The sequence below is a fragment of the Asterias amurensis genome, chromosome 5, assembly GCF_032118995.1.
Source record: "Asterias amurensis chromosome 5, ASM3211899v1".
NCBI classification, from domain to species: domain Eukaryota; kingdom Metazoa; phylum Echinodermata; class Asteroidea; order Forcipulatida; family Asteriidae; genus Asterias; species Asterias amurensis.
In genome coordinates this window covers 9,849,210-9,876,381 of record NC_092652.1, presented here as the reverse complement: position 1 = coordinate 9,876,381, position 27,172 = coordinate 9,849,210, and the positions used below count along the sequence as shown (strand labels likewise).

The following is a 27,172-nucleotide window of genomic DNA, read 5'->3' as shown; positions in this document are numbered from 1 at the left end:
ACAACCCTGCATAGAATGGTGGAAATTTATAAAGGCCAACTTTTATAAATTTGCCAATCCTGTGCGCTCGTTTCACTGCCTATTTTCAAGAAAGCACTTAAAAAACATTGTTCATTTGTTGTATTATCTGCATTGCTATTTTTTGTCTAAAGCACTTTGGTCTAAATGAAATGGCGCTATATAAAAACCCATTGTATTGTATTGTACTGTATTGTTTCTCACCCTTTGACTGCTTCCTACCATGAAGGGAAGGTTTGCTAATCACTCTGAAAATTCATGGCAACAAGGAGCCTGCAGCAGCTTTTAATAGTATAAAGCATTTTGAGAAACATTTCACTTCAAAGTAAGGTGGTAATGTGAAAAGGTATAACAAAAGTTTGGGCCCCAAAACTGTACCTTGAGAAGCATTAATGTCAGTAACATTTCTTGGATTAGGGTTATTTTTCCTGCCTTGACATATTTGCTCCGGATTATCGGCATTATCTCAAAAACGAGACCACCTTGACATTTTCACACGAAATATAGTTTTTTAAAGATATTTCTGAATTATTTTATAAATTTTGCCAACAGGGTGGAAGGGGTGCTAAGGGGCTTCGTGGGGACAACGGTGATGTCGGTGACAGCGGTAATGCTGGAGCAACTGGCCCGGCTGGAGCCGTTGGTGCAAGAGTAAGTATCATATTAACCAATAGATTGTGTCGAGTAACCACTTTGTTGCTATGAAAGTGGCCAGATATAGAATATAATACTATATCTATGGGTTTGATTTCTATTGCACAAGCACGCACAGGTACACGCACATGATCACAGAGGCCATGTTGTGAGTAGGTATTTGAATGGTAACGTCATTCTCAGCTGTCTTTTACCCTTACTTTGAAGGAATTTCAGATATTTAAAGTATATAATGGACTGATCTTTTGAAACCAAAAGTTTATTAAAGCATGCATTATCAAAGATTTGCTTTTTTTCGTATTAGAGAGGTTTCGTAGAGTTGCGAATACGCATACAGATATCAAACCGTACGCGTTCGCGTCAAGTGAGCTGTGTAGTTTTGTTTCGCAAAATTCTAACGAATACTCTCAACTTGAGGCTAAAGATGGCTCTATTAACCAAATGGCTGCACCTATGGATAATCGCCAGCGAGAGGATTTACTTCGCTTGGCCATTTCTCTTTTTCTGAAGCATGGTGGTTAATAAATGTCCAACTACATCCATGTACATGTATGATACCTCTAATAGACATAGTGAAAACCTAGTGCATTACAAAAAAACAATCCGCTACAAAAACATGAACAAAATATACTCGTTGTTTACTTACGTGTATGGCGACAGATTCCCGTTTTGAGCGACTATTCTAACTTGTGTACAACGGTTATATGTCACATGGACCTCAAAAAGTGATGATGTATTATGCCGTATCCGTTCACGTAAGAGTATCGGTGACTCTGCGAAACTTCTCTATAAAGACCATCCAACTACTATTCAAATCGTTGCACCATGATCTTTTTAGAATAATTGCAATCATTTTGAAAGGTTCCTATGAGGCTACTGCCATCCTAAATAATTTGGGTTTGAAGAAAGAGAAATTTACTAGAGCAGGGTTTCAACCAGCGACATCTTTATTAAAATTATTTTTACAACAACGCTCTACCAACTGAGCTATCTAGCCCTATGGTAGCAGTCTCCCTATTTTTCAGAGAACCAGTCAGAAGCAGTTCAACCTGTAACTGCCATGTAGCCAGGGATCTCACCCAAGTTTACGATACAACCTGGGGGATGAAACTTTTTATTTCAAATATCAAGTTATAAACCACAAGGGAAACTGACGGGGTAAATTTTACATAATTTGGGGCTGTAAGTACAGAAAATGTTGCTAGAGCAGGGGTTGATTTCACAAAGAGTAAGGACTTATTTTATCTCGAGCAACTTGTCCTTTAGGACGCATCCTAGGAACAATTTCACAAAAGATAAGAAAGGGTTTGTCGCCTCCTAACATCCATGGCAATGGCGCCGCCACCCTATCCTAACTTAGGATGTTTATAAAGGTCATCTTAAACGTTGCAAAATCATTTTCAGGCTCGTCCGAGAATTTGTTTACAGGCTTATATTACTTGAGACTGTTCTGCTTCAAATGGGTTTTGTGAAATTCATCCTAAGAATCATTGTTACTTAGGATCAGTCTTAAGGCTAGGACTTGTCCTAAATCCTAGGATCGATCCTCAGTTAGGATGAGTTTTGTGAAATCGACCCCTACATATGTCAGCATTCTTCCAACTGAATAAATTACAAGATCTTGTTATAATTGTTTTTTTATTTTCACTTTAGGGTGAGAGTGGTGCCCAAGGAGAGAGGGGAGAGCGTGGAGCTCGTGGAGTTGTTGTGAGTAACATTCTCAGCATTTTCCCCAATATGTCATGATTTCACACATGTGTGACACATAATTTAGCCCCACCCTACATTGAAAACATGTTGACATACAAAATGAAAGAGTAATAATATTGTTTATACTTCATGAAATTATAAAGTTTAGGAAGTCATGAATAAGAAGAAGTATTCAAGACTTTCTTGTAAATTATGAGAGATGGCGCTAATGACACATCTCTGATGTTGACTGATAGTGTTTCAACCATCCTGATAATCACTTTCCAGTCTCCTGGCGATGAATAGAGCAATTCGAAACGTTTGAGACCATGATAAAGAACTCACTCCTCGTTAGTGCGAAACGATCCCATAAGCTAAAGTAGTAGTCCAAGCCAATGTCCTACCTTCCGCCCAGGTAGTAGTTAAAAAGCAGGACAGTTCTTTATAGAACTGAGAAGTCTCCTGAAAACATCTAAAAAATCTACTGTGCGGTAGTAGAATACATAGCAAGACAGATCTCTAAAGAACAAACTTCACCTGGCGTGTTGACATATACAACGCAAACCAAATACGTGTTGATAGTTCACAATGCAATGTCTGAAATCATTAACATCCTGATGTTGTGAGGAACAGTGTTTAAAAAGGAGTACCGGTAAGCATGCAGAAAATGTTCAAAAATTGTGTTTAAGTGTTAGATGTAGGAAACCCAAAACAGGGAAAAAAACAATTTTTTTTAGTGGGGACTGGAAATCTAATCTGTATGCAACTTACTGTTTGAGATTTGAACCCAGTCCACAGAGATGAATACACTGTAGCAGAGAGGATACCTCTGAGCCATAGAAGAAGAAAAAAACGGGGATTGCAGAGTGCGTGCCATTTTGATGTGAGACCACTTTCATAGATGCTACAATGTATATGCCATTTTTTTGCCATACACTAGAGGCCATGAATATTGACCAATGAAAACACATAGAAGCGGTCTATGTGCACTTAAGTGATGATCATTTTGCCCAACAGGCGTGTCTCGTCGTGCGATAAGCCGCGTCCGTACGATACATGGGGCTTTCAAGCTCAGCGTTCTCCGAGTGCTATTCCAATGCTCGGAGTGGACCTAATTTCACCAAAGAAGAAATTTTTTCCATAAACAAGTCTTATCTTTACACTCTCTATCTCTTTTTATTCTTTAGGGTACAGCAGGACAAGATGGTTCTGATGGGGATGTTGGTAATGCTGTAAGTAATTTTGAAGACCATGTTTTCAATTTGTTAATAGATTTATCCTTATTTCAATAGCAATGCATTCCTTGTTACTAAGCAACGGTAAACTCTTAATCGTCATTTACATTCTATTGTTGTGCGTCAATGGTTTACTACTTTTGATTTACTAATGGTTTACTTGCTATAGACATTTGAGTTATACTCAGTTTGCTATTTTTTTAAATTTCTAACAGTTTACTAACTGTTTAATACATGGTTTATTACTGTTGGTTTGCTAACTGTTACCAGTATTGATTTGCTAATAAATTACAACTTTGCATTGTTTTGCTAACGGTTTACCACGCTTAAATTTGCTAACTGTTTACTACTTTTGGTTTGCTAATAGTTAACAACTTTTGATTTCCATTTTATTTTAGGGACCAGTTGGTGCATCAGGAATCATGGGCCCTATGGGTCAAAAGGGACACAAGGTAAGGAGTTTCAATGGGAAAGTATTTAAATAAGGGATTCAATGTGTGGTGAAGAGGTTTTCAACTAGTGGTTTAAACCAAACGAGGCCTGGTTCTTGATAATTTTACCAAAACGAAGTTGAGGTAAATTATCAAGAACCAGGCCTCGGCGTGTTTAAACCACTAGTTGAAAACCGATTCAACACACTTTGATTCCCATTCATAAAAACCTTTTCGGTCAAAAAACATCAACACTTTTTGGTCAAAAAGTAAAATAAATGCAAAAACTATAATGTTCAATGATTTCTTTCAACATAACACCCCTCCAGCTTTGAAATGGTAAGGCCCTCTGGCAAACAACTCCTTATTCATGTAAGGGAATGCTGTGCGCGTCGCACGTATCCTGGATGTGGCACAACTGTCCCGGCCGTTGCTATCGACCAATAGGAATGAAGAAACTGTCTTATAAGCACAGGTGCAAGCTCGCGTGTCACGCCCATGTTTCAACACTTTTCACTGGTCATTAACAAAGGTTTGATACACACCCACGTGACGCGCTCTCCACCAATAGGAATAGCAAAACTGTCTGAGGTATTTATGAATAACTTCTTTGTCACCCTATGTTTCCAATAAACACACCATGCGAACACAGAGAGTGACTGTTCAAATTAAATCCCAACCATTACCAATCCTTTTCTGTGATCAGTATCCAATGTTAATAAGCAGTTGCTAATTTTATCACTCTATTGGAACTAACATTTTGTCTGCATGTGTGTTTGTCGCCACCAGGGTGTGACAGGAGAACAGGGAGAGAGTGGTCTGCAAGGAATCGCAGGTCTCCGTGGTGAGAGTGGTGGAGATGGTGCTCCAGGTCAGACTGGTGCAGTTGTAAGTTTTACTCCAGGTTTTGGTTTGATAACGGCAATGCATTTTCAGACGAATATAGACAAGAACTCCTTTTTCTTCTTCTGCAAAACTTAGATGCACAAGTCTTTACCAAGAATATATTTTCTTTTAAATACTTTTTTCTCTGCATGAATTGTGGAGATGTAGCATGTAGCATGCACAATTGTTTGTACTTGGCTGATGGACTTGTGATAGTTTTGGCATCCCAACAGGTTTTGCTAGGTTTAAACTAGATTTTTATCGTGCAACCTTTTTAAATTAAAATTTATGAACCTATATCATAATTAAGTGAACCTATATCATAATTGAAACTAAACTTATCTAACTTTTTTAAGAACAAAATCAGCCAAAAGTCGGAAGCATCTTAAACTCTTCCTTAATGTTGTTTTAGTAGTGATGATTCCAGATTAGCTCAAATAATGTCTCAAACCATAATGTATGAACCAGGCTTAACTTACTTGAATCCAACTAGTATTGTTGCTTTTTCATACTCTACTGAATTGATGTATCTGAGATAAAATGAGCTGATGATTAATTTAGATTTGATTTCTTTTTTGATACAAGGGATTTGCCGGAAAAGATGGTGAGGCTGGAGCCACTGGTGACATGGTAAGAAAAAGGTTCAAGTAATTTTGTCAACACATACATGTATTCAATTTTTTAAATAAAAGAAGCATATTCCTATGTGTAGATGTACACAAAGTTAAGTATAAGTACTTCAACTTCAAGGATCTGGGGTCGATTTCACAAAGAGTTAGGACTAGTCATAACTTAGAACTAGTTCCAGGCTAGTCCCAAGTTACGACGAGTAACTCTTCCTAACTCGAGACAAGACTAGTCTCTTTGTGAAATCCACGCCTGGTATATTAAGAGCAAAGATCTACTGAAAGAGTTGAATTCAAATAAAACAATATAAACCACAAGGGAAACTGACTGGGTAAATTTTGAAAATGATTTTTTGGGGTTGAACAAAAATCATTTAAAAATTTACCCAGTCAGTTTCCCTTGTGGTTTATATTGATATCTGAAACAAAAAGTCGCATCCCCTTAACGTGATCCCCTGGCTGCCGCTTCCCAGGTTGTATCATAATTTGGGTGTGATCCCTGGCTACACGGCAGTTAACGGTGTATGGCTTCTGACTGGCACCCCCGAACAAAGATATTGACAAAATAGGTACACCGCCAATATAGGGCTAGATAGCTCAGTTGGTAGAGCGCCGGCACGTTAATCCGGAGGTCGTTGGTTTAATTCCCACTCTAGTCAATTCTTTGTTCAACCCCAAAAATCAAATAAAACAAGTGTAATTCGATTGACCTCTTGCATAACAAAGAACATACAAATGCCATTCCCACCATTTTGGACTTCACTTCCTAATTGTTGTACACTTTAAAAAGATCTACCCATTTTTAAATATTCATCATTTGGTCTGGACAGAAAGCTGAAATTCAACATTGAAGCTTTTTCATTTAAGGAGTGAGAAGTAAGTAACTTTTGTTCCTTTTTTGTGAAACAGGGAGCTGCAGGAGCCAATGGAGGTGCCGGCATGACAGGTGCACGAGGCCCAGCGGTAAGACAACAAATTTGATCAAACTAAATATATTTTTTCCTCTTTCTAGTAGTGCTTTGATTTTAAAATTGCTATCCAGATTCTGATTGATTTATTGTTTGAATTTATTCGGATGAAACCACAGCAAAAACATGCCACAAATACATACTCAACAACAGGAGAAAATATATATTTAGTTTGCGGTAACACCATGTGTGTATCTACTTGCCAGGTAGAGTTTGTTCTTAGAGAACTGTCTTGCTTTATTCTACTGCCTGGCAAGTCAATACACACATGGTGTTACCGCAAACCAAATATATAGTGATACCTCATCATGCAATGCCTCAAATCCTCTAACAGGAGTTAAGACAATGAAATAAGAGAAGCTAAAATAGAACACAAGATAGTAATACTGCACCAAATTATTTGAGGATAGTCCAAAAAGCCAATAGCTAAGACTTATTACTAATTGGGTTCCTTAAAAAAAACGGCAAAAACTTCAACAAGAAATGGAAGTACCAAAAATAGACAAACCTAGTCAAGAGGAAAAAAAACCTATCATTGAAAACAAAGAAGGAGAACTCAAAATGAATTAAATAAATAAACAATTCAAAAAATTAGTAATCATTATTAATAATTATTTCATGTCATATTATTAGGGAAGCCGTGGTGCCGCTGGTGTCGCTGGTGAGGTCGGACAACAAGGCTACGCTGGACTTCAGGGTTCCCGTGGTAACGCTGGCGCTCAGGGAGCAAGGGTAAACATTTTGTTTATTTTTTTTCTATTTTTTAGTACGGCCACAAAACTCGGAAATTATACACCTTTTCTCTGGGCCATGTGTCTACATTGAACTCCTTGAGTCACTAAACTTAATGGATCAGAAGTTAATTTGCCTGGGGTGGATTTCACAAAGAGTTGGGACTAGTCTTATCTCGAGTTAGGACCAGTTACTCGTCCTAACTTAGGACTATCCATGCAATTTGTATATCTCTTAGGATTAGTCCTAAGTTAGGACTAGTCCTAACTCTTTGTGAAATCGACCCCTGGGGCATTTAGCAGCACTGTTTGAAAAAGCAATTGCTTGGAGATAACAGGTGTAAGTTGTTAGTTGAGCATTGCCGTGATGTTCCTCAAAAATACTTTTCCTTATTTTCAAAAGGGAATAAATCTGTTGAATATGTTTTGTTTTTTCTTTTGTTTAATAACAGGGAGCTGTTGGTCCTAGCGGTGAGACTGGTTCAGATGGAAGCGATGGTCGAGAGGTATGTTAACATTTAATAATAATAATAATAGTGTCTTCTTATATAGCTTGTTTGTTTGTTTGTTTGTTTGTTTGTTTGGTTGTTTGCTTGTTTGAATGATCTTCCCATTGAGGGTACTCGACAAACTCCCACAAGAGGATACAAACACTTAGCTGGCAATAGGCATAACAAAAATTGGTTTAGCGTCTATGATTATGAATTGCACAAATCAAGAAATAGTGATTCAGTAACTAGACGACATTATTTATCCTGGTCATTGTGAAATCAACGGTTAGCTGGGGGATTTGAACCCACAACCTTGTGATTGCAAGTCCTGCAGTCTAACTACTTGACCACGGTGACATGAAATGGTGCACATTTATGTCGTACAGTGATGCTCAACGCGCTTTAACAGTATTTCCTGCAAGGTATGCAGGACTGCGTTTGAATTATGAGATCCAGTCTTTTAACATAGCATCATGTAATGGTTAACAAGGTGCTGTGGCACAGTATGCTGCCAATCCAGCTAGAAACATTTGATGCATTTGGCTGACAACAGTAGTAGGGGGCCAATAATATGAAAACATGGACCATCATCAAAAACCAAACAATAATAATTACAACATTTATAGAGCGCTAAATACGAAAGTTTCTAAGCGCTATAACCAGATTAACAAAACAGATGGGTTTTAAGTTGAGATTTAAAAGTGTCCAATGAAGGAGCTGGTTGAATGTGGGTGGGTAGCTTGTTCATGCTTGTAGGTGCCAATTTCAGGAAAAGCAGCGGCAAATTTTGTTTGAACAGAAGGTGCTATTGACCCAGTTGCACGACGAGGAACTTCCCTTTTACAAAATGCGTGATTACAATTTCAGCCGTTGTTTGAGTCAATTCCTTTGCGAATATTCTAACTCTGAAAATGGCAGACAGGATAGGTGCGAGTAATTGCGCGGTGTGCCGTGAAAATGGTTGATGGCTGCCAGTATGAAAGCCATCCATCCAATAGGGCCAAAATAGAGCCAAGGTAGGGTCCATATGGAACATATAGGCCAATATAAGAACAAAGAGTAGAATTATATTTGTCACTTATGTTGATACGACAAATTCTCTCTCAGGAATTTATGTTTTTTGAGTAACATTGGCTATTGACCCCTTGCACGCGCATCACACGCGGCGACCAATGCCACGCTCACCATGTTGGTGGGCAGTTAGGTTTATGTGTATTAACGTCGCGTCGCCTAAAGTGCACACTTTACTGCATAGTGCACAGCATAGAGTTATATATGAAAACGCACAGTGAAATTGCCCACCACTATGGCGCATTCAAGATTTTTCTGCTGATGACGTCAGGTGAAATGGGTCACTATATCTCTCTGTTACTTTTTTCTGATTTATTTTCAATGTGTTTATCAAAAATGTTTATGCTTTATATGAAATATTCTTATTTAATTTCAGGGTGAGTCTGGCCCCACTGGTCCAGCTGGTGCTCGTGGATCCACTGGAGCTCGTGTAAGTAAATTTTTAAAGCAACGTCTTCTTTAACACTCCAGCAACACAAGTTTGATCTTATAGTCTGTGTGTTTTTCAATTTTCTTTTATCAGAAATTGAGTTGTTAAAGGTGCGTCATAGAATCAAAGTATTAAGAAAGATACAATTAAAGCCACATGCGAAAGTTTCAGCTGGATGCAGTGTTGTCTGCTTGCTGAGAAAACTGAAGAAAAACTTTTATGGTATTTCACAAAATGAGACTCCATCCACAATAAGCATGGTATAGATATAGAAGAGTTTGCGGTAACATTATGTAATGACTATCTCTAAATGAGTTGGGGTGGTTCTGAAAAAGAACCGTTGGTTTAACTCGACGTTTCGATCAGTATGCTCTGATCGTCTTCCGGAGAATGCTGGACTCTGATGCTGCATGCTGCTTAAGTACTGGGCAGCGAATTAGCATGGTAACAAACAGCTGGTAGGCCTACCATCCACGTCTCTGGCTGCCGTATTCGCAAATGGACACCAACACTCAGAAATCCGAGACTCGGACTCAAATGTTTGGGGTAAACAAGTTATCCAAAGCGTACATACTTTGAGGGGAATCCTTTTTCCAAAGCATATTTACTTTCTGAAAATAATTTATTCTATTAATGGCTGCAGTGCTTCGTGCTAAGTAAGTTTTTATGGTCATTAATTTTTACAACAAATGCTCTCCTCTCAATGTTTTAAATGGTTAATTGTAAATATTAATATGCATGTACTCTAAGGCGATTGCTCTTTTGGATATTGATTTGGTTCACTTTTTGATAATTCTTAGGCTCCTGTCTGTTCTTTGTATTTCAGTACGTCCCTTATGTTTTCAGAATGTTTTTAACACATTTCAAGTAACTTTTCTTGAGCCTAAAACTGTTCCTATTACTAGCTTCTGTCATTGACTGGTCCTATTGTTCTTTTACTGCAGGGAGGGGTTGGTTCACCAGGTCCTTCTGGCCCAGGTGGCATGATTGGCATGCAGGTTAGTATTTGAAGACAACAAAAATGTGTTTATTTGCAAACTTTTCGAGTTGATTTTGCTTTACTTTGTAGTTTAAAAAAAATTATACACATGTCAATTTAAGTCTTTTAAACTTCTGTCATGTAATTTTTGAGATGTTTATAAACCTAATTGAAACTTAATAATTAACAAAGGCATGAGCAGTGTACAACAAATCCTAATGGCACTCTGGTGGGTTCAAATCCCACTCAAGTATCCCATTTCTCACCCTAAGGACTTGAAAAGCATTGAATATACAGTTCATATTACGCATCAGTGTATGGGTAGAATGAGCAGCGTAAAACAAAATGAACAGGGTACTCTGGTGGGTTCGAATCCCACTCAAGTATCCCATTTTCCCCAATAAGGACTTGAACAGCACTGAGTATTCAGTCCATATTACACATTGGTGTGAAGGTATGTAGAATGAGCAGCGTAAAACAAAATCAACAGGGTACTCTGGTGGGCAAGTCCCACTTGAGCAGCTTGTGGACCTTTTCCCCTCAGGACTCGGAATATCACTTATATTTGATGGGTTAAACTGGTAGCATAAATCCGAGGGATCATAAAACATTGGATTTTGGAGGGGCATATTTGTTTTTAGCTTGGCAAATTTTAGTTTTAAAAGTTCAAATTGTACATGTATATTTAGTACGGTTAATATTTATTTATTCGTCTATTTAGTGTTGTTATCCTGTTTTGTTCTGTAATCTTGTAACGGGCACATCCGCCACAAGCCTCGGCTTTTAGGATGATGCCTCCATGTGATGTGAATGTGGAAATAATTGTTTTATTGATTGATTGATTGATATCCTTTTTTTTATACTTTCTAAAAGAAAACTGCAAAGTTGTATGAAATACACATCTCTTGATGAATGCATTGATGTTTTAATAACACAAATTAATGTTGTTTTGTAACCAGGGTAACACTGGAGCCCAAGGAGCTATTGGAGCCCCTGGAGAGAAGGGAGACGGAGTAAGCTTTTAAAGATTCATTTTCATCCAATTGTTTATTTATATGTTACTTTTACTTTTGCATATGAATATATTTACTGTATATCAAACGTAGGCAGACAGTTGAATCGTAAAAATGGTCATCACGTCATCAACCTTTTAGGCCAAGTAAAATAAACAAGATGTTGCTCGTCCCCACCTGCCTCGGTTTTGGCGGCCGCACCGATTTTTCTTGTTATTTGTTATTTTAGGACATAATTTGAGGATACACAGAGCATACTCATAAAACCATCTTCAAATACGATATGGCCGCCATCTTAGACATGGTGGCCATCTTGAAAAAAATAACAAAAAATTTTAAATAACAAATAACAAGGACCTCCCTCACCAACTTTTTCAAAAAGTCCGGACGAGCAACATGTTATTTATTTTACTTGGCCTTACAGGTACTCCTGAGCATTTTTAAACCTCAATTAAGGAAATGGTGAGTCTTTGAGATGTTTGGAAGAGATAGTAGAGGTAGCTTGACGGACATGAAGGGGAGATTGTTCCTAAAACAAAAGCGAAATCATGACTTGATTTCTTGGCTTGCATGGATATGTTTATGTCAAAATCCTAATAGTTCCTTGTCAAACAGACATTGTTTTAACATCCATATTTACAAACTGGCCGCTCACTTATCTTACATAAACCTCACAGAAAATCGTTTCACAGGATTTATTGTTGTTAGATTTACAAAACTTTAAAACGCCTCTTGCGGAATGTTTTCTCTCTTCATTGTGGATTTCTCTGTGCCGTTGTTTCAATTTGGATTTCTCTGTTTTTGTAGGGTCGTCCTGGACGAACTGGTGATGCTGGAGTGCCTGGACAAATGGTAGGTTAAATCAGATCATTAAAGGATTAAAGGATGGAGTCTCCAAAACCTCCGATTATCTACTCCACGGCAGTAGAATAAGCAAGACAGTTCTCTAAGAACAAACTCTACCTGGCAAGTACATACACACATGGTGTTAACGCAAACCAAATATACAAGGAAAAAAATTGTTATTAATAAAGCCCTGAAAGTCTACTAAAGCTGACACCATATGTACAATGTATACATAGGTTAAGCCCATGTACTCAATAAAATGTCCCTACTTTTTTCCATGGACCAACATGCCTGACAAGTAAAAACCACCAATACATGTACATCCGCCATGATGTTATTTGCATTAGATATCTCAAGGAGTACACTTAAAACTCAGTTGACTAGAGTGCAGTTTTTTTTTGGAGCAAGTGCCTTACCATGCCTGCATTGGCAGATACCGGTGCTATATAAGACTTTGATTATTAATATTATTATCATTATTAATTTTTATTTATATTTTTATTTATTAAAGGGTGCACAAGGATCAGAAGGCCGTGATGGAAATGCAGGCAAACCAGGACCAACAGTAAGTCTTATTTTTTCTTCTTTTGATCGTTAACAAATACATCCACAATTTTAACCTTTTAGAGACCAGGGCCCAATTTCATAGCGCTGCTAAGCACACAAATTTGCTTAGCATAAAACTTCTTCCTTGATAAAAACAGGATCACCAACCATATTTCCATTTTTTGCATATTGCTTGTTACTTGTATTCAGCTGTTGTTTGTTTATCCTCAAAACCACCTGGAAGTTTGGTTGGTAGTTCTGTTTTTATCAAGGCCAAAATTTCATGCTAAGCAAATTGTTGTGCTAAGCAGCACTATGAAATTGGCCCCAGGTGGTTCTGTAAGATCAGGTGGTTCTGTCACAATATAATAATAATTACACAGCATTTGTAAAAGTCACTGATATAAAAACCATTCAAAGGCGCCGGTCAAGATGGAAAAGAGGGACTTCTCAAGTGGTAGGAAAAGCAAGGGTGAACACGTGTGTCTTTAGGTGTGTCTTTAATATGACCATAAATCGTGAATTTGTCAAAAAAAATATAGTACAAATGTCTAGATAACTCTTGTTAGGTATAAAACTTGCACTGTTCTTTAATTGGTTTGTTGATATGGAAAACATGTTGAATTGGTAAATATAGAAGACTGATTTAGGACCACAAAAAAAGGACCAATGAGTGGGAAGCCCTGCTGTTTGTTTGTCTTTAAAAGCAAAGTATGCCTTTGGTTTTTGGAACTTAACTTATTTAAATGTAGACAAAATACAATAAAGCCAACCTGTGAACATTTTACTTCAATAGGTGGTCGTATTTTTAGATATCAATATAGGAAACTGACTGGGTAAATTTTGAAATGATTTTTGGGGTTGATCAAAGAATTGACTATAGCGGGATTTCGATATATTAGATGTATAGGTTTCAGTGGGATTCGATATATTAGATAAATAGGTTTTGATTTTTGGGGTTGAACAAAGAATTGACTAGAGTGGGATTCGAACCAACGACCTCCGGATTAACGTGCCGGCGCTCTACCAACTGAGCTATCTAGCCCTATATTGGCGGTGTCCCTATTTTGTCAATATCTTTGTTCAGTTGGTAGAGCGCCGGCACGTTAATCCGGAGGTCGTTGGTTCGAATCCCACTCTAGTCAATTCTTTGTTCAACCCCAAAAATCATTTACAAATTTACTCAGTCAGTTTCCCTTGTGGTTTATATTGATATAAATAGGTTTTCTCAGTCAAATTCGGCATATGAGCAGCCATTTCAACCTCCAAGCTATTCTATATGCGCAAAATCGATTGCTACTTAAAAGTGTCATTCGGTTTTGTTTTATGATTAGTAAAATATAATGTTGCGTCAGTCGATTAAGCAAAATAATCATTCAATTTAACAATTCATCAAATCAGCATTTAAACTCGCAAACCCTTCTTGAGGCGTGTGTGTCACGAAAAAGAATGACGATACGTTCAATTGAACAGAGTGCTAAAGGAATTTGACTCAAATCAAACGAATTCTGAGTTTGAAGCTCAGTAACAACCGGAGAGGCAAAACAGCTTTAATTCGAATGCATGAAAATGACATTGGCTGCTCATTTGTCAAGTTTGACCAAGAAAACCTTTAATATAAAAATGTGGAGCGGAGATGCCCACACAAGAAGAATAACCTTTATTTGGAACAAACAATCTTCAAAATGTTTCTCAGATTAAATTATTTTTGAAACCCCTCTCTAAAATCACATCCCCCTCTGAAGGGAATTGCTATTCAAAATGTTATACATTATCAGCAGCTACAGAATTTCTTACCATAGGAGTTTTTATGGTCGAGTAATTACCAAATTATCAAACAACATGAAAACAATTTCAGTGCAGCAGTTTGCAAGCAGTGGTCGCTTGTAGGTCCTTGATTTTATCTAAATCCCATTTTGTGTTCCTCAATTACTTTTTGCATTTGAAAGACATCAAACAAGGCTGAGTATTTTTATATTTAAAAATAAATCTAACAGATCTTTCATGGTTTAAAATAAACAAAGCAATGTTTGTGTTTTTCTTTCAGGGACCAGGTGGAAATGATGGCAAACCAGGACCCCCAGGTTTATCGGTAAGTTTTCTTGAAAATGTGACGGTATGATTAACTATACCTCATACATATTCATGATTGAGAGCTGAAGTCTCATTGGTTTTTAACTCGCGTGTTAGATTCTATAGTTTGCTGTTTACCAAGTTAGCGCGCGAGCATGTAGCATATTATACGCATGCATAGTAAAACAGCATACTACGCATGCTGAGTTGGGAAGAACTGCGAGCCAGCCACATGCCTTTACCCTTATGGACTTTGAAGGGGTTAAACCTATTTTAGCCCCAGGAGTAGGTGACAACATACCCCCCTGGTGACAGTTGATTTGGTGGACAGCCAAACTCAGTGTAGTTTTGCCCTCACCTTCAAGCGTTTGATCATCTTGAAGTGGCCATCTAGCTTTGTGATTTCTCATAAATTATTTTTGTTTGATGCGCTTTACAAAGCAATCATGTCGCACAGGTGTTATCAATCTGCGTGAGCATCGTTGGCTGCATACACATTAAAAGTGGGTGGTGCACATAAATGTCAAACCGTATTTTCTTGCACTCGATGATGCTGAATTAAAGTATAGAGTGCATGTGTATAGCATTTCATATAAAACATGGTTTGTTTCAAGTTTAAAGTCAATATTAGCTCCACTTGTTATTGGAAGTTGACAAACTACATGTATATTGTCAATATCTAGTACCATGTTATGTTTGTATACTGCTTGTGTAAATAATCTTGGTGTAAAATGATAACTATGGCATAATTCTAAAAAGTACAGTTTTACACTGTTTTCAAATGACACACTCATAGAAATTCTCTTAGGTTTTAAACTGATACAAGTTTTTTGATCACCCACTCAAATATAAAAAGAAAATTTGACTAGGATTTTATTTATTTTTTTTTTGCTGTAGGGACTTCAAGGAGCAAGAGGAACCCCTGGCCTGCCAGGAGCACCAGGAGCCACTGTAAGTCACAAACAGGCAAATTTTATTATAGCTGATGCAAACTGCTTACCAACCAAAAGGACCTAATGGTATATATTATATACAAATAGTTACCAGGAGCAACTGTAAGTCACAAACAGGCAAATTTTATTATAGCTTATGCAAACTGCTTACCAACCAAAAGGACTTATGGTAGATGCATACAAATAGTTAGCGGCCTGATGCTTCGACCCTAGCAGAGTCATTCTGGATGGGCTCATTTGGTCTTCAAACTGGCTAGAACATAGATGAAAGAAAACACCTTTGTAGCATATAATTGTGTGCTTTCAGATCAGATGCCTGAAAAAGGCTTCAAGCCAAACGCCTTTATCGGATTCAAATTGGGTGAAAAATTACCTTCTTCTCCAAAACTACATGAAGTTGACTTACTTGACTTACTTGAATCCACCGACGCCATCACACAACTGGGGAGGAGACGGTGGTTCTGGTTACTGGGGCAGACAGCTTAGAAAAGCTTATGTAGAGCCCCCCGACGTTCTTTAGGAATTTGTCCACATGTCCCTTGAAAATGTTCACACTTGAAGCTTCAATTGCCTTTCGAGGGAGAATGTTCCAGTAGTTGACCACTCTCTGGCTAAACCAGAACTTCCTGAGGTTAAGGTTGGATCTTGATTTGTACAGTTTAAGTTGGTGACCCCTGTGCTGCACGGTTGACAAATCGAAGAAGTGATCAGGGTTCAGGCCCTCAAGGCCCCTGAGTATCTTAAAGGTCTCGATAAGATCTCCTCGCAGCCTCCTGCACTCCAGGGTGGTAAATTTCACTTCCCTGAGTCTGTCAACGTAGTCTAGGTGAGATAGACCTCCAATCATTCGCAATGCTCTCTTTTGAACTCTTTCTATTAGGTCAATGTCCCTTTGAAGATGAGGCCTCCACGCCTGTACACAGTAATCTAGGTGAGGTCTAACCAGTTCTTTGTACAGTCTGATGATTGTTGTTTTATCTTTGTTCGTAATGGTTCTGTTGATTAGCCCCAGGGCTCTGTATGCGCTTTTGACTGCCTTCGCACAGTGGGTACTTGCATTAAGTGACTGGTGGATGATTACCCCAAGATCTCTTTCTTCACTTACTGTCTGAATTATACTGTCACCAATGGAGTAGTTGTGCTTGATGTTACTATGTCCGAAGTGGAGGCACTTGCATTTGTCGATATTAAATAACATTTGCCAGTCATCAGACCACTGGTAAAGGCGATCGAGGTCGTCTTGAAGAGCGCGAGCATCTGCTGGGGTTTTCACTTTTCTGAAAACTTTGGTGTCGTCAGCAAACTTCAGGACCGAACTCAAGATATCCTCGTCAATGTCGTTGATGTAGATGATGAACAACAACGGGCCAAGAACAGAACCTTGGGGGACACCGCTTTTAACTCCTGACCACTCCGATTGGGCCCCGTTCACCACCACCCTCTGTTGTCTGTCGGACAGCCATGCCTCAATCCAAGCAGCAGTTGGGTCACCTATCCCATGTGATCTAAGTTTCGCCAGTAACCTCTGGTGTGGAACTCGATCGAAGGCTTTACTGAAATCGAGGTACACTGCATCAACAGGGTTGCCATCATCAACGGTCTTTGTTACAAGCTCCAGAAAAGTTAGTAAATTGGTCAGGCAGGAACGACCTCTTAAAAACCCGTGCTGTGAATCACTGATCAATCTGTGTGCTGTCAGGTGTTCCATGATGGCATCTCGGAGGATGGTTTCAAACACCTTACTGACCTGTGAGGTTAGGCTGATCGGCCTGTAGTTTGCTGCTACACTACGTTTGCCCTTCTTGAAGATGGGGGTGACGTTTGCTCTCCTCCAGTCTAGTGGAACCACTCCTTCTGCAGGGGGTATTTACAAAAAGTATAAAATTATAATATCAGCACTCCTCCATTGCTCTTTACCAAAGAAGTTTTTATTGTCATTAATTTGTGGAGTAATTACCCAAATGTGTCATCCCTTTAAAGACACTGGACACTATTGGTAATTGTCAAAGACCAGTGTTCTCACTTGGTGTATCTCAACATATGTACCAAATAACAAAATTTGAACTCAATTGGTCGTCGAAGTTGTGAAATACTAATGGAATTAAAAACACCCTTGTTACCTGAAGTTGTGTGCTTTCATATGCTTCATTTCGGGACCTCAAAGTCTAACTCTGATGTATCAAAATCATAGTAAAATATTTTAGTGGAAAATTACTTCTTTCTTGAAAGACTACGTTACTTCAGAGGGAGCCGTTTCTCACAATGTTTTATACTAACAACAGCTCTGCGTTTTACTCAAAATATATATTTTGAGTAATTACCAATAGTGTCCGTGCCTTTAAAGGATTCAGGTACTTTTTCAAAATGTCCACAGGTTTACATTAAACTTACAGGGTTTGAAGAAAGTGATGGAAAGCTTCCCTTCAAATATTACTAACTGAGGTTGTGCACATGTGTAGTTTTTGAGAAATGAGTAACACAAGTCCAAAATAATGTTCGTCTCAGGAAGACGAAAAAATTTTTAGCATGTAAAATCCCATTAACCAGTCATGATATTATACCAAAACCATAGCATAACTGGTTAATACATTTTTACATGCTAAAACTGAGGCGACAATTATTTGTTTTACTAATTTCTGAAAAACTACAGCACCTCAGTAAATAAAATTTCAAGGGAAGCTTTCTACTATCATAATCTTCAAACTGTGTAAGTTTAGTGTAAATCTGTAGACATCATGTTTTCCGTTCTACAAAAAGTACATAGACCCTTTAAAGTCTTGGTTTGTTTCTTTCCACAGGGAGAATCTGGTAGGAGAGGATCTGCAGGAGCCCAAGGACTAAGAGGACCATCTGTGAGTGTTTTTATTGCCTGCATTATTTTTGGGGCAAGCTGTGTTTTTCTTGAGGTTTTCCCATGATATAAAGTAAAACAACACCTTTGAAAATGACCAATGATGTCTTTATTACTTGCAGAAAACAATTAGATTCTTTAGGGTTGAACAAAGACAAATTTTCGAGAGCAGCATTTGAGCCAATGACCCCTGGATTAAAGTGCCAAAGCTCTACCAACTGAACTATTAAATAATTCCTTACAGATAACAATGTAATTTTCCACTATTATGTGAAAAACGGTAACATTTAGACAATCCCTGTATTGAGTGTGCATTAAATGCATTGTACATACGGCCTGTACTACCTAGAGGAACTAACAAACTTTGAAATTGATTTCCAGCCTTTGAACATTTGGAAGTAAATTTTTCCATTTTTTTTCAATGGTAACAACAGGCCATTTTTTGACTATCAAGTCTTCACATCCAATCTTTCAATAGCTGTTTGGTGTGATCTGGTCCCTATTTAATAAAGCTTTAAGCAGAAAATTAATTTCTGGGCCAAGCAAGAAATGATTTGGGTACCAGTCGCAGCAATGGTAACTTTTAAGCAAGTTTCTGTGCTTACATACTAAATGAATTTGGGCCAAGCTAGCATGTGTAAAACCTGAGAAACTGCATTGTAATCTTGGGTTTTGGGCATTACAATGACTAAAGGGTTTGACAATAAGTATTATACATGTAAATTATCTCACAAGCGCGAGTGGAATCAGAAAAATATAGCATTTCTGCCGAGTGGGATATGGGACGCAGATGCGCTATATTTTTCTGTATTCAACGAGCGTGAGTGTGATAACAAGTTTATCTTCAAGCTTCATTAAGTCAATGAGGTTAGGTTGTGTTTTTGGGGGGGTTTTGCAGCGAAGAATGTAATTTTTGCACTGCTACATGCAGAGCGTGAAGCATTTACACAATATGCAGAGTGGAACATAAAAACTGGGAGTAAGGTATCGCCTGGTATCACACTTGGAATTGGCGCAGACTGGAAGATAAAGTACGTTTACAGTAAATAGTTGAAGTTACAAATGGTTTCACTCATTTTCGTTTTGTTTAATGTAGTTTTTCATTAATTGAAAAAATGATGAGGGTGCTTAAACTAATTTTGGCAATGCTTCGTTAAAACCCGAGGTTATTTCAACCGCAGGAACTAGTTTTAATGTCTACATTTTTAGAATATTCTGGATGTACCAACAAAGAATATTGGTATGAACTCGTTCCAATGGATAAGTAGAAAGTAATGTATTCATTAAATCGTTCAGGGAGATGTAGGCGGAGACGGACCCCAAGGTGTTGCAGGACCCACTGGAGCACAAGGTTCACGCGGTGATTCTGGACCTCAAGGATCTCAGGGACCTGGAGGACCAAACGTAAGCTATTCTCACTCCTGGCTCTTGTCTTGTATAAGCTTAATTTTGGTTTAACTAGTTTTTTTTCTGTTTGTTGAAAAGTGACTTTTTAAAAATTGTGTGAAATATTTAACCCCTCTAGGGACAAATGGGACTTACTGGAGCACGAGGAGCCAAGGGAAAGAGAGGAGTTCCAGGAATCGCAGGATCAGCTGGACAAGCCGGACCCCAAGGAATGTCGGTAAGTTTCATTTTCTAAGATCCTAAAGCATTTCTAAAGCGTTACCAATGTAGCCGACCAAGCAAAACGTGGCAGAGCTCTGTGTCGAATGGCATGCAACTGCCAGGAGACGATGCAAGGGACACAACAGACAGAGCCAAGTGGAGGAGAGCCACATGGAGAAAGCAGGCCAACCCAGAACAGACTTGACAAAGGTCTTAAAACCAACATGATGATGATGATGAACCATGGGATCTCTGAACTCAGTCAAACATTTCGAGTTCTTATCCAGTGAAATCTACCCTTCACACCAATTTTGAACATTTTTATTTTTCAGGGAGACCGTGGAGCCCCAGGAGCCATGGGCGTAGCTGGACCCCCAGGATCTGAGGGAGAGTCTGGTGTAGATGGACGCGACGGATCATCTGGTGCTCCTGTAAGATAAATTACTTCTTAAAATTGATGACTAAAAATATGGGGTCATAGTTATTGACTGATAGTTTTTGGGTGATTTTACTGCCATAATACCTAAATTGTATTATTCAATATTAAAGGCCATGTCACACAAAGCATTTTGACAGGCAACTTTGAAGCAACGGCTTACCTTATGCACAAAGACTGCTTTGGCTGTACAAGAGAGATTATTTTAACTGTAACTTACTATCCCCAAGAAACTAGTGAGAAAACTAAAATGTAAATGGATTTCCTTCTTGGAGATAACTTGCATGGGACTGTTGCCTGTAAATTGCCTTTTGTGACATGGCCCTTAAAGGGTCTATGTACTTTTTGTGGGACAAAAAACACAATGTCCACAGATTTACACTAAACTTACACAGTTTAAAGATAATAAAGGGAGAAAGCTTCCCGGAACATGTTACTTGCTGAGATGCTGTAGTTTTTAAGAAACGAGTAAAGCAATGTCATGAAAATAATTTTCGTCTCACTGTATGATCATGAGACGAAAATTATTTTAGCTTGTGAATACGTATTTTCATGACATTGTTTTACTCATTTCTCAAAAACTACAGCACCTCAGCAACTAATATTTTAAGTTATGCTTTCTACTATCATTATCTTCAAACAGTTTAAGTTTAATGTAAGTCTGTATGCAGTGTGTTTGTGTTACAAAAAGTACCCAAATCCTTTAAAGTCACACTTGTCAGTTATTTTGATACTTAACTTTTTAGCCATTTCAAACAAAGTCCTGATATTTTTTGTTTTGTTTCCCTCCCATTTCAGGGTACAAAGGGCGCATCTGGAGACGTTGGACGTATTGGCATACCTGGTCTTCCAGTAAGTCAATATTTAAAGGAACATGTTGCCTTGGATCGGACGAGTTGGTCTATTAAAAGCGTTTGAAACCATTTGGTATGAAATGGATATGGTTAGAAAGATGTTTTAAAAGTAGCATATAATGATCCACAGAAGTATCACTTAAAATTGCACGGTTTTCCTTTTACGTCGTGAACTATCACGGTCGGCCATTTATGGGTGTCAAAATTTTGACTCCCATAAATGGCTGATCGTATTAGTCGACAGGGTAACAATTTTACAACAAACACTTACAGACCAACTCGAACGATCCATGGCAACGTGTTCCTTTAAGCACTGCTTTGAAAATAGAGCAAGGTCTAGTCCTTGCTTTGGATAACCAAACTCCTATGCTTGACATTTTGCCTTAGCTGGTCAAATTTTTGCAACTTTATAATAAAAACGTAACAAACCACAGGATGATGTGTCTAAACAATGTGGTTGGAATTCTGTCTACAAGAACGCCCAAAAAATTTGTTACCACATAATAATGTTGTTGTTGTTATTTACAGGGAGCCCCTGGTGATCGTGGAGGTGTGGGACAAATGGGCATCTCTGGTGCTCCAGTAAGTGGTATTCTTTTCATTAGCATTTCCCTTTTAGACATTTAAGATATTGAAAATGAGAAAAGTAGATATTCAAAAGTAAAACTGGGGTTCAATTTCACAATTAGTTAGGACTAGTCCTAGGAGATACAAAAAACGTATGGCTAGTCTTAAGTTAGGATGAGTAACTCGTCCTTACTGGAGATACATGTAAGACTAGGCTTTAACTCTGTGTGAAATCCACCTCAGATCAGCAAATCTGTAACATTTCCATTTTTTTGTCTATTTCGTTGATCTTAATTCTGTAAACACCATCTGCTGTACTCAATTTCATAGAGCTGCTTAAGCAAAAAACTTGCTTAAGCACAAAAGTAGCTCGTCTATTTTACACATATAACTGGCTAAAATTTCATGCCATATACATTGCTTGTGACTGGTATTTAGCTGTTGTTATACTTAGCATGACAATTGAGAGTAGTCTTGGCCGTTAATCTGACTTTACTAAGCAAGGATTTTTTTCGCTTAGCAACTCTATGAAATTGGGGCCAGGGCTTTCCGTGACATGTACGTGCAGACCAAGCTGAACAAATATTCAAAGTTATTAAGTTCGTTTTTAGCGACCCTTAGAACTTGGTCATGGAGCTGGATTTTTTTATTAAGTGGGGGATGGAATTCCAAATCCTTAAGGGCCTGCAATTGAATATGCTCTGTCACCAGGTTTTCTGATAGTTCGGGTATTTTAAAAGCTACCTTTGTTAAGGCAAGTTCCCAATATTCTTGTTCTCGCTAAAATTTGCGTAGGGATCACAAGGTGCAAGTGGTAGACGTGGAGAAGCTGGCTCAGCTGGATCAAGGGTAAGTGAAACCTTTTTTACTCGCTCCTTCATTTTTGAAACTTTTATTTTAATAATAATAATAATAACATAAAAATTTTAAGGTGCACAGTGTCTTTAATAAGACCATTCAAAGGCGTGGAGTGCTGGCGTATATGTTCTCACATATTAAACTGATGAGTCTTGAGGTTGTGTTTCAATGTTGACAGATCAGGTGTGTCCCTAAACTCATCTGGCAAGAAATTCCAGAGACGCAGAAATAATTTTGGTTTAAAAAAAAAAAAAAAATTGCTACAATCCCTGTCATAATTCTTGGGCCAGGTGACACTAGCTCCCCTGCTCAATGTTGTTTGGAGTGCAAATCGCACAATGAGAGACAACATTGAACAGCGGGCCACGGGATGGGGGCCCAAGGAGATTGTAGGGTGGGATTTGAACTAGTGACTAACAAATTAACATGCTGGCCCTGTACTAACTGAGCTATCTAGCCCTTTGTTGGCGGTTTTCCTATATTGTCAATATCTTTGTTCGGGGTGCCAGTCAGAAGGCATACAACCTTTAACTAGCGTGTAGCCAGGGATCACACACAATACGATACAATATAGGAAGCAGCAGCCAATGGATCACCTTTTAAGGGGATGTGACTTGTTATTTCATATATCAAATAATAAATCACAAGGGAAACTGACTTGTTTGAGAGGTGGGATATTGGAAAATGACTTGTGTACCGGTACTTTGAAGATTTTCTGTTTGTCTTTTTGTTTTGTAAGTGCACTCGTTGACGATTTCTTTGTTTTGATTTCTGCTTATTTTGAACCACACAGGGACCCCCAGGACCACCTGGGCCAGCTGGATCTACTGGACTCAGCGGAGAGCCCGTAAGTTGATAGACTTTTTGTCCTTAATTTTGTGCATTGTTTGAAACGGTTAGGAAAATATTGTGTGATTATTATTATTGCAATTATCACATCATGCAAAAGAAAGATAACATTTTTCTTTTTGTCGGTAGTTCCTTTAGTTGGGCTGCGTCCCACCTCCAGGGTCTTTCACAGGATCCTAGGCTGTTCCCAGAATCACCGTTTTCTTTAACAGATCTACCCTCAAAGTTGTCTCTATTCCATCTAGACAATTCCCCAGTGCTGGAATGGTGACCTACATGTACAGTATGGATTCTTGTCCCATCAAAAGAACAATGCAATTATGGTCATGTATCTTCTTGCTCAAGAACACAAGTGTCATGACTAAGTCTTGAACTCACACTTGAGTCCGCTGCTTGTACCTTCTCAGCTGTGAAACTACAACAACAGAAATGTTCTTAAAGGAGAAACAGATTTGAAACAGTTTCTGTTTTTTTTTTTTTTTTTAGATCATGTGAACTAAATTTGTCCTTGTGCCTGAGTTATATTGCAATTAAAAGTGTATTTTAGAAGTATGTATATATTATTATTGGTATTGTGTGTTTCTGCAGGGAGATATTGGCCGATCTGGAAGAACTGGTCCCCCAGGACCCAAGGGAAATCCTGTAAGTACATGTAAACTGGTAGCCTGTTACAGCCGAAATCGGAAATGATGTACTTGGCCACAGCAGCAAGAGATTTAAAAACAGGCTAGTCTCTTGAAAAGGCGTGATATTCTTTGTTTATTATTGCCCCACTAATAATGCTCTCAATAAAATTTGTCTTCTTTTTTTTCAAGGGTAAATTATTTTAAATTAGGCGTTTTAAAATGATAGAAATTAACCATTTTCAAGAAACATAGTAATGGCTGGATAAAGGTTAATATAACAATATTTTATAGCCTCCTGTAATTCTGTTGCTGTTTTTTTTGCTATGGTCTAGGGAGAGAGAGGATCTTCAGGGCAGCGTGGAGCTCAGGGTATCCAGGGAGGACAGGTAATCAGTAACTGATTCATTGGAATTTGGCAATTTATTGATTATTATCAGATACCACAACCATCATGTTTCCAAATTGTTGTTATCTTGTAATGCCACATTCTTCAGCTTTGTGCTGCCTGTTGGTTTTTTAATAAAAATGAATGAATGAATATATTACCTCTGAGCAAAATTAACTTTTTGCTGTGGAATTTTAAAGAGATATCTTTAGCACCAGATACACGGCAAAAACCACGTGTACATTACTTTGTACAAATTATCAATTGTCAATGAAATTTTAAAAACTTTGAAATGAATTTGTGTCTGAGATTTGTGTCTTTTTGTGGTGAACATTTCAGGGACCACAAGGAGTTGTCGGAGCCCGTGGAGAGAAGGGACCCAGAGGTTCCATCGGTGAGGCTGGAGTCCAGGGTAGCTCTGGCGCAACTGGACGACCCGGACAAGCAGTAAGTAAACTTTTTATTAAAAGGAACAGATCTTTGTTGTGGATTTTTTGTTTTTTTAATTCTGTGTTTCAGAAATCTAACACAAGTTGCCTCTTTTTTTAAATGTTGGAATTTTTTTGGTTTTTTTCCTGACAAAATTAGACTTAAAATGATTTGATTTGATTTGATTTGATTTCAAACTACATGTAGGTCCTCGCCAAAGTTGATCTATTCATAAGGAATGTCATAAAATTATGTTTTCGAGAAACTTGCGAACAATAAACAATATATTTATACATCAGATATCTAAATGCAAAGCATACTGTTGGTTTTTGGAACTGTTGTTTTTATCCTTTAGAAATGTAGTAAATACAATAAAACTACCCTGAGAAAATTCGTAGTTTGAGGTCTCAAAATCAAATTCGTGGAAAATTACTTCTTTCTCAAAAACTACATCACTTCAGAGGGAGCCGTTTCTCACAATGTTTTATTACTATCAACCTCTCCCTATTACTAGTTACCAAGTAAGGTTTTATGCTAATAATTGTTTTGAGTAATTACCAATAGTGTCCACTGCCTTTAACTTTTAGAGAAATTACCAAAGGTATACCTTCCCTTTAATGTACCCTGGATTGAAAGAAGAAAATAATCAGGATTTGAAACTTTGCATGGTGGAGATAAGATATAGAAGAGTTTGCGGTAACACCATGTAATAACAATCTCTAAATGAGTTGGGGTGGTTCTGAAAAGAACCGTTGGGTTAACTCGACGTTTCGATCAGTATGCTCTGATCGTCTTCTGGAGAATGCTGACGAGATTGTTATTACATGGTGTTTCCGCAAACTCTTCTATAAAAAAGAAAATGTGCTTTGTCATAAGAGATCATTGGTACATTGATAAATGAGAAGATTTTATTTCAATTCCCTAAAAATAAGATGCTTGGTCAGAAATTGGTCATTATTGTTAATTTGTTCACTTTCAGGGAGCAGCCGGAGCCCAAGGAGCACGTGGAGAGGCCGGCTCACAAGGAGCTGTCGTAAGTTATTTCTTCCGATTTACTTCACTATTTCAATTTTGTTGAACACCAAATGGCTCCATTTTGCTCATCTTATAAATGCATTAGTGATAATATTTAATAAGAATATTTATCCGGGCAATCACATTTACATAAGCAGTTATTATACAGTGCATCGTCTGAGACTAGCAGGGCATCCAAGCACCAAATAACCTGTCTCTCAGTTTATAACCTGGTCACCGAAACAGGGAGAAACAGGGGGAGACAAAGGCTCAGCTATACAGATGTAGTTGCTAGCAGCGTTGGGGTGATCTTCTCAACCTAATGATAGATAGACAGGGATGGGCGAGCCTGAACACGATTCCGACCTCGGTTGGCTAGAGAGAGAGAGAGATACAGTGCTTTATCGCAACAGAGGGCATCTAAAAATACTCATTAGGTTTTTTTCGACATTAGTTTTATAGTGTTTTTGTTTGAGTTAGGTGCTGGGGCACAATCTGCAACAAACCAAAGCAGAACACACTCGGACACACCCCTTCTTTTACCAATAAGTGTATTGGATTCTTTTACATGCACTACCATACCACGGACCTACGATGTTACTAAGCTTGGGCGATATCACGATATTATTGAATATCGCGATATTAATTTGGACACGATTTTGATATCGGATGGACTTGGTTTTAATCGAAATATCAATACGCGACGTATTTGCTAGCTGAGACATCTTGCACCCCATAGGTTTGGAGTAAAACCAGAACAACATGTCATTAGAACACCTCTCTTATGCTAGGACTGTCTCTTCTACAACTTTCACTTGGAGTTTGAAGACTGATGATGTCAAATTTAATTAATCGCGATTATATCGAATATCGCGATATATTGTCGGCGATATATCATGAATAAAATAAATCGATGTCGCCCAAGCTTAAATGTTACATGTATGTCTTATCTGTAGAGAAGCAATATTGGTTAAGTGTCTTGCTTATATAGACACAAATGAAAAGACTTGGATGCGAATCCAAACTCAGCTGATTAGAAACACAAGAGCTCAAGTA

The 27,172-nt window shown here is 38.1% G+C and overlaps 1 protein-coding gene across 1 annotated transcript in view; it reads left to right on the top strand.

The window, feature by feature from the left end:
- Positions 1-27,172, top strand: part of LOC139937259 (uncharacterized) — a 76,562-nt gene that overhangs the window by 32,929 nt on the left and 16,461 nt on the right. The window contains exons 22-49 of the mRNA XM_071932357.1: positions 571-669; positions 2,326-2,379; positions 3,549-3,593; positions 3,995-4,048; positions 4,817-4,915; positions 5,498-5,542; positions 6,448-6,501; positions 7,140-7,238; positions 7,690-7,743; positions 9,176-9,229; positions 10,174-10,227; positions 11,168-11,221; positions 12,029-12,073; positions 12,579-12,632; positions 14,661-14,705; positions 15,584-15,637; positions 18,438-18,491; positions 19,787-19,894; positions 20,016-20,114; positions 20,431-20,529; positions 21,333-21,386; positions 21,917-21,970; positions 22,751-22,804; positions 23,607-23,660; positions 24,251-24,304; positions 24,621-24,674; positions 25,013-25,120; positions 26,082-26,135. Coding sequence (XP_071788458.1) covers positions 571-669; positions 2,326-2,379; positions 3,549-3,593; positions 3,995-4,048; positions 4,817-4,915; positions 5,498-5,542; positions 6,448-6,501; positions 7,140-7,238; positions 7,690-7,743; positions 9,176-9,229; positions 10,174-10,227; positions 11,168-11,221; positions 12,029-12,073; positions 12,579-12,632; positions 14,661-14,705; positions 15,584-15,637; positions 18,438-18,491; positions 19,787-19,894; positions 20,016-20,114; positions 20,431-20,529; positions 21,333-21,386; positions 21,917-21,970; positions 22,751-22,804; positions 23,607-23,660; positions 24,251-24,304; positions 24,621-24,674; positions 25,013-25,120; positions 26,082-26,135 — 1,809 coding nt within the window. The remainder of the gene's footprint in view (positions 1-570; positions 670-2,325; positions 2,380-3,548; positions 3,594-3,994; positions 4,049-4,816; positions 4,916-5,497; positions 5,543-6,447; positions 6,502-7,139; positions 7,239-7,689; positions 7,744-9,175; positions 9,230-10,173; positions 10,228-11,167; positions 11,222-12,028; positions 12,074-12,578; positions 12,633-14,660; positions 14,706-15,583; positions 15,638-18,437; positions 18,492-19,786; positions 19,895-20,015; positions 20,115-20,430; positions 20,530-21,332; positions 21,387-21,916; positions 21,971-22,750; positions 22,805-23,606; positions 23,661-24,250; positions 24,305-24,620; positions 24,675-25,012; positions 25,121-26,081; positions 26,136-27,172) is intronic.